Source organism: Henckelia pumila, chromosome 1 (assembly GCF_033568475.1).
Source record: "Henckelia pumila isolate YLH828 chromosome 1, ASM3356847v2, whole genome shotgun sequence".
In the NCBI taxonomy this organism is placed as follows: Eukaryota; Viridiplantae; Streptophyta; class Magnoliopsida; order Lamiales; family Gesneriaceae; genus Henckelia; species Henckelia pumila.
In genome coordinates, this window is record NC_133120.1 from 17,704,890 (window position 1) to 17,712,782 (window position 7,893).

A 7,893-nucleotide genomic window follows, 5' to 3' on the forward strand; every position below is an offset into this window, starting at 1 on the left:
ATTGATTAATATTGAGGAATACAAACAAATAAATGCATTAAAAAACATTAATTTCTCAACACAGTACACAAATATAAAAGTGTATCAAGGAATGAATTTCTAATTTGGATTTAGTCAATATTCTTCAGGAATATTGGTAAACATAAGATGTTGGAAAATATTCTTCAGAAATATTGATAAATATTAGATAACTATATTGTATCCAAAGATCTATCAAGATTATCAATATAAAACTATGTTGTGTTACTTCAATAACATGAACATAAAATTAAAATTTGCGCTTCTTCAGGAGCATCAATATAAACATAAAACTTGTGCTACTTCGAGAGCATCAATAATAAATCTAAATATTGTGCTACTTCAGGAGAATTAAAATAAAACTAAAAGTATTAGCATAAGATTATATGTGCGCTATTTAATTTCGAGAGCATCAATATGAAATATACATAGCATCCATACAAAGGCTACGAATGAAATTTATGTATGAGTTTTGTCTTGAAGAGCACTCGTGTTGATAACATGTTATAAGCTAGTAGAAAATAAGATAAATCAGAGAAGAGGATGAATGAGAAAATAGAATTGTATATCATTACAACTAAACATCTCTATTTATGAGGTAGATGGATCAGTGTATAAAAGAAATATTACAATCAAATCAATCATCCAAATATATATATATAACATTATTTTTATTTTGAGTTGTTCTCAAAATAAAGTTCGAACTCAAGTTTGGTTCATATAAAATAATATCCTATTAGAAAATGGGATTTTTTTATAAATAATATAAAAATTATAAAAACAAAAAAAATTTGAAAAGTTTATTAAAGTATCACAATCCAGGACATCACCCGGATTCATGATAGGCAGTCTATCATGAATCCAGAACAGTCTATCTCGGATTCAATTTTTTTTTTAAAAAAATAATAATTTCCGGTTTCATTGAAAAAATCGGTTGGATCAAGGTCTAGACTGAAATTTTTTAAAATAAAAAACAAATACGGTCAATAATTGATAATTGAATTATGTTTTTAGTTGTTTAATTTAAAATTGACATATCTACCGTTTTATAAATATTTTGATTTTCGAAGTAAAATATATAAGATGGGATATCTTAAACCAATTTTTCATTAAATACACAAATTTTTAATATTTATTTTTTGTAATATTATGGATATTTGATATATTAAAATTTTGTTAAGAAAAAGTTGAGAAGTGTTCCTTAACGGTGTACAAAACACTACCTTAATTATATTGTAACAACATTTAATAACTTCATTGATTTTAATTAAGTACACAAATGTGAGTACTCTAGCTAGCCGAATTTAAAGTGAAATTTTGGCGGGTATTTAATGGCATTTTTGAGTATCTTTTTGGTTGCAGCATCTCCAAGATCAATACCACAAATATCAGCCAATCTTATGAGATAAAGCAATACATCAGACAGCTCTTCCCCAAGGTGTTCTTTCTCTGATTCCTCCCAATTTGGCAATCCTTTCTCCACTTCTCCCCTCCATTGAAATATTTCTGATAATTCTCCCACTTCACAAACCTGATCAAATATCTCATTTAATTTTTTCGTACATATGTTAAAAAAAACTGTTGAAATTCCATATAAACAATAAATATTTCAAGTATCTGTTTTTAAAAATGTTACAAAGAAGTACGTCCGTATCTGTTCGCTAAATTCTTAGTTTTGGGTGGCTCTAGAGGTGTTTCTCAAAATAATCCATAATAATTATTCTCTATAATTTGAATACTGATGTTCTAAGCTAATTAAGATAAATTTAATATTTTTTGAATAAAAATTAAATTTGAGGTTAAAAAAACAGTAAAGTTTACCATTGCAAGTAGTAGATTTCTTGGACTATGATACTTCTCCCATTCTCTGTCCTTGGCAAATTCTTGCAATTTCATGGCAAGCTCATTCAAAGTGATATCTATTGCTCTTTCTACCACAATACCCTCTTCTTTCACCTCCATGTGTAGCTAGCTTGTTATGTATGCTAAGTTCCAAATTTTCTTGTGAATTATTTTAAAGTAAAACCCTTGATTTAAAGCATAAAAAAGCACTCCTAAATGGAATATTGCTATTATCATATGATTAAAAAACTAATAAAAAGGGAACCTTGAAAGGGGTCAAATTCTTTAAGGCTCAAGTTTAGTTTATTCATGAGATTCTTTTTCTATCTCCACCAAGTAAAATAGCCCACTTTTGTCATTATTATTTAAGCTATGAATATATTCTCCTCTCCCTCGTTGTTTCTATTTTTCATTATCTTGATTGTCCATTAAATTTTTGAATAACGGTAAAAATTTAGTTCATTTGTTTGACCCTTCTCCTTCCCGCGATATCGGGAATATATTTCTTGATCAGAATATTTTTGGCGATGTGATTTCGATCAAATTTGATAAGTTGAATTAACTTTTCGTGAGTGCTATGACTGTTTATGTTACCTTGAATATTTTGATCCAATTTTTCACGCCCCGCGCCCGGAGTCGGGTGACATCGCCGTTGCTTTCAAATAAAATTCGAAAACAATCAGGCTCTTAGTACAGAATTTAACTAAAACCAGTCTATTTCATGAATAAAAATTCCAAAATAAATATTCTGTACAACTCAAAATTCCTAAAATTGGAATAAACTTACGGAAGCGTCTTACAACTTAAAAATAAGAATAAAAGCTCAAAAATTATCTTCATCACCATCTCCAAAGCATGTTTTGTTCTTTCTTCTCTAATTGTTCTTCGGTACCATCTGGGAGGAAAAGTAAGGGGTGAGTGTTTTGGGAAACACTCAGCAAGTGGGAACCGATCGATCATATCAAAATATATACATATATATTATTTCAAAAACTCATAGCATAATTCAAATCGTAAACATTTTATATCATGTCTTAACATAGAATAGCATGAACATCATCATGACATAACATAGCATAACATAATTTTGACCAGACACTGAAATTCCTCTCATTATTCGTGGCTAACTGATCAGTCCCCTATATATAATCCCTCTAAGGGGTGAGGTCATAGAACGGTTATTATTACCCACCGCATCAGGGCGGAAATTTCCTTTCCACTCATAATTTGAGGCATAACAGTGTCAAAACATACTCTTAACAAATCTTATCATGAATAAGAATTACATAGCAAAATTCCAAAGATTATCATGAACGATCGAATTTTAAATCATACATAATATTTTAAAACAAAGCCCACTTACCGATGACGCGCGTGAAAATCAACCGACAAAACTTTGATCGGAAATAAAATACAAGTCTCTCGAAAATTCAGAATTGAATTTTCGAAATTTCCTTGCTGGAATCTTCGAATTTGCATCCTTAAACCCACCTTAAAAACTTAATTTTTCTAATCTAATCCTAACTCTCGAGTGGCTCTGACAAAATGGCAAATTTCATATTGAAAAGAGACAATAGAAGATGGCAACCTAATTCACAAAAATCAATGAAAAAAACTTGGTAGCTTCACTCAAAACATGGGCAAAATAATTGTGGTTTGCTGCTCTCGAAACTATGGAGAGGAAAAGAGAGAATGAGTGATTTTTCTTAAGCATTGCTCTTATATTTATAGGCACAACAAAATAAGTTTAAAAATAGAACAAAATTTTGATATTCCAAGTTTGATTGAAATTTTTATTTCTCGAGATTTGATTCCTTCTAAATCTAGATCACTTACCTTATTGTATACTAATTATATCAAATTAATAAAATCTGAATATATACTCGATCTCCAAAATTATCTCGGAATATATAATTATATCACGAATTGAAATATAAATTCTAAAAATCCGGGGTTTTACACAATTAGTTTGATTTTAAAGTAAATTTTTTTTAGTTTGCCATGTTAAGAAAAAATGGTTAGCTTGGTAGTTCATTACAAAACTACAATCTAATTGTAGAAAGTTATTATTTGTTAAGTCTCATTTCTAACATGGTATCAAATCCCGGGTTCCACCGTTATGTGTTGGACGGCCCATAGTTGGCCTCACCCGTCCCATAGTTGGCCACCCGTTAATATCTCCACGCTTCAGTCGTTTCATTCCAGGGCGTGAGAAAGGTGTGTTGGTGTACTAATTTGTGTCCCACATCGGTTGGCTAAATAACCCGTGAGCCCATTATATAGACAAGGGCAACTCTCACCTTTTGAGCTAGCTTTTGAGGTGAGTTAGGTCCAAGTCTCATTTCTAACACAGCGAAATGAATAGGATTACCCTATTTTGAAAGATCCCTGTAATCAGGAAACATTCGTTGAGTTCAGTGATCAACACTAAACAGTCGAAGCTCTATGCTAGCACATGGGTACGTACTGCCCATGTGCTGAATCCAAGGGCCCAATTTTTTGCATTTGAGATGTTACTGTGGGCCGTTGGATCCTCATTCGGGCACTGCCCAAATGGGGTAGCATAGACGAAACCCGAATGAATCCGGTATATTATTCCATTTTAAGCAGTAATCAGCAAACAATCCCTCAGTTCGATCTCCTGAGATTTTTTTTTTTTTCCGAATTTTAAGAGCCAGTTCCAGGTTTGAGGTGTGACACTAACAAACTAAGGTAGTGTTTTAGCAGAAAAACTCAAAAGTATTTTCTAATTAAAAGCATTCCAAAACGTAAGTATAATTATTGAAAGAAGAAACGAAAAGAAATGCAGTTAAATAAATAGCACGTACTATTGATTATGAAGGCACATGAACATCAGTTGAATTAAATCAAGTACTGGATTTAAACAAAAAGATATTATTCGAATCCTCGATCAATCTCTGTGCCATGTTGCATATATCGATGCTCGTCACATGCTATTGCTAATAGGTAACTCGAAAAAGGTTGCATGTATCGTGAAAAAAATGGAAAAACAAGCTCCTTTCGATTCGCCTAGAAGCTCGTCTTTTCTAGCCGAAATGGTTCAACATTATGACATTAACTAGTCTTCTCACCAGTAATTAATCTCTGCAAGAACATTTTCTATCTTGAAAACCGTGAAATCGATGCCATCTCGAGGGTTAACCTTTCCGTACAGCTTCTTGGATATGAACATTGTAGCAGTATGCCATCTGCACATACTCTGAGATTCTTAGCCACCCGAATTTTGTCCCTTGAGGACTAGTACTGACAGCACCTAATGCTATCGCAAGGAGGTTTACCATGGACAAACTACGCGTCCTTTCTGCTCCACATATGGTACATCTCCTAACTTGTGTCTGGAACGTCTCCGAGTTCTGTCTGCTCCATAAGATCTTGCAGAGCCATGCTTATCTGTTTATTATTTGAGTGGCTTCCATCTCCTGTCACAAAAAAATGCATCGATTTCTCGACTTCAATCCAGCTGCAAGCTGGCATCTTTTTCATCCCTTTTTTTCTCATTTTAGTTCTCAACTTCATCGCTTCTTTCCATCTTCCAGCAGAAACATAGACATGAGACAAGAGAAGGTATGGCGTGATATCTTTGGGATCTGTTATAAACATTTCTTTTGCAACCTTTTCTGCCAGTTCAACGTTCTTGCGTACTCGACACGCAGACAGCAACGTGGACCAAATACTAACAGTTGGTGCAACATGCATGCTAGAGATGAACTCATAAGCTTCATCCAGTCTGCCAGTTCGACCAAGAAGGTCTGCTACGGCAGCATAGTGCTCTAGGCCTGGAGAAAAAGCATGATTTTCAGTCATACTCTTAAAATATATCAAAGATTCATCCACCAATCCAGCATGGCTACAGGCGGTCAGAACAGCCAAGAAAGATCGAGGATTGGGCTTCACCCCCTCTATTTCCATCTTCTCAAACAACAAAATGGCATCTTGGGCGTAACCATGCACTGCATGTGCCATTATCATAGAAGTCCATGAAATGGCATCATGATATTCCATTTTATCAAAAATCCACTGAGCAATCCTTATGTTACCACATTTCGAATACATGTGCACGAGGGAGCTAGCTACATAGATATTATCATCAAACCCGAGCCTAATAATGTAGCCATGAAGCTGTTTACCCAAATGGAGCATAGTCAAATGGGAACACAACGGCACTATGCTTGAAAATGTGAAAGCCACAGGTTTGATATTAGACTTCAACATCTCCCTCAGCAATTCTAATCCTTTATCAAACCAGCCATTGTCCACACACGCAGCTATCATCGTGTTCCAAGAAACCTTATCCTTGTGAGGCAATGATCTAAAAATTTTGTATGAATCTTCCACCAGAGCACTATTTGCATACATATCAACCAAACCACTTCCGATAAATACATCCTTGTCGAATCCATTCCTAATGACGTATCCGTGAATCTCTTTTCCCCTCATGGAATCCTGACAATCAGAGAATATTGAAAGCACAATAGACAAAGTGAAGGAATCTGGCTTCAGATTCCCTGTTGCCATCTCTTTAACTGTCATAAAAACTTCTTTATACATCCCATTTTGAATGTATCCTCCAAGAACAGTGTTCCATGACACCAAATCTCTAATTGGCATCATTTCAAAAACTTTTGTCACGCTATTCTGGGGTAAAATCCCCTTGTTTCTCTCCTTCAAACCAAGGATTTGTGTCTCCCTACCACAAGGAGTCAACTGATTCTCCACACTACTGTCCAAATACTCATGATCAACATCAAACACCTGCCTTTCAAAATCTTGACTTGGCTCAGCTGAGGTATCACCGATCAAATGATCACTCCTACTATTTTCAAAGACACCCGCTAAACAAGACTCAGATTCTTGAATAAATTCATGTGAAATTTGTATGTTCTTGACAACCTTTTCAAATCCATATGTTCTGTTTGTTTCAGAACCACCATCCAAAACATGTTTACCATCTAAAGACTCCAACTTTACATACATATTCATCAATGCATTCCCAGTGAAAAGGTCAGAATCCAATCCAAGCCTTACAATGCATCCATGCACAGCCTCACCAAACTTCAAGTCCCTCAAATGGGCACAAGTCTTCAGCACAGAAGGGAACACATTTCTATCAGGGTTCTTCCCCAAAACCATCATTTTCTTGAAAAACGCTAAAGCTTCCACGAAATGACCAGTGGAAGCACAGCACTTAATGATGGATTTCCAGGCCTTGGTCGGCGGCGATCGAAAGCCTTCGAAAAGCGAGAGGGAATCTTGCAAAAGGTTAAAATTGGAGTAAATGGACAGAATGATTGTAGAAAATTCAAAAAAAGGAACACCTCTTCCTTTATGCTTGATTATCTGGGCATGCAGTTGCTTGGCTTGGGAGCTTGTTTTAATAGATGCAGGATCATTCATAAGGGTCTTGACTGTTTGCACTGGACTTCTCAGGGTTGTAAATGTAAGCATGTTAAGAAAAAGCTTAAGGTGTTCGCTGAAATGCGGAGCTGAGAAATCTCCCTAACCTGCAGTCACGTAAACTGCTTTCATTGTTACCAGCTTACAGCAGCTACGATGGGGATCCCAGGAGCAAGAAATCCACAAAAAAAACGACTTGCAAATCGATCAAAATGGAAACTTTCGTTGTTCTGCAGTTCGCTAGCAACTTTCCCCGACGAAGCCTCGTGAGAGAATGCCAGTTTCGGAAGAAATTTTACTGATTTTTTACAACACGTGAATTTACTTGAGTTTCGATTTGCTTTCTTTATACACGGACAATTTAATTTTCACAAAACTCACAAATCACAAAAATCTCAAATTTAGGGAGTGTTTGGTACTAAAGTTACAAATTGATACTTATATTTTTGATAAATTTATCATATTATGTAATTATCCAGGATTTTTTTTTTTACATTGTTATCACATAAGTGACTTACAGTGTATATATATTAATATAAGTGATGTACAGTGTTTAAGGTTGTCTTTGTGCACATATCTTATTACAAGCACTTATTTATATATATATATATATATAAA

General features: G+C 34.4%; 1 protein-coding gene across 1 annotated transcript; it reads right to left on the reverse strand.

The window, feature by feature from the left end:
* Positions 1-4,690: 4,690 nt before the first annotated feature.
* On the reverse strand, positions 4,691-7,620 carry LOC140874980 (putative pentatricopeptide repeat-containing protein At3g23330). The gene is given in 4 exon segments (XM_073278495.1): positions 4,691-5,067; positions 5,070-5,103; positions 5,106-5,153; positions 5,155-7,620. Coding segments are annotated over 4 exon segments (2,373 nt in total). The 5' UTR covers positions 7,327-7,620; the 3' UTR covers positions 4,691-4,948.
* Between the last annotated feature and the right edge of the window lie 273 nt (positions 7,621-7,893).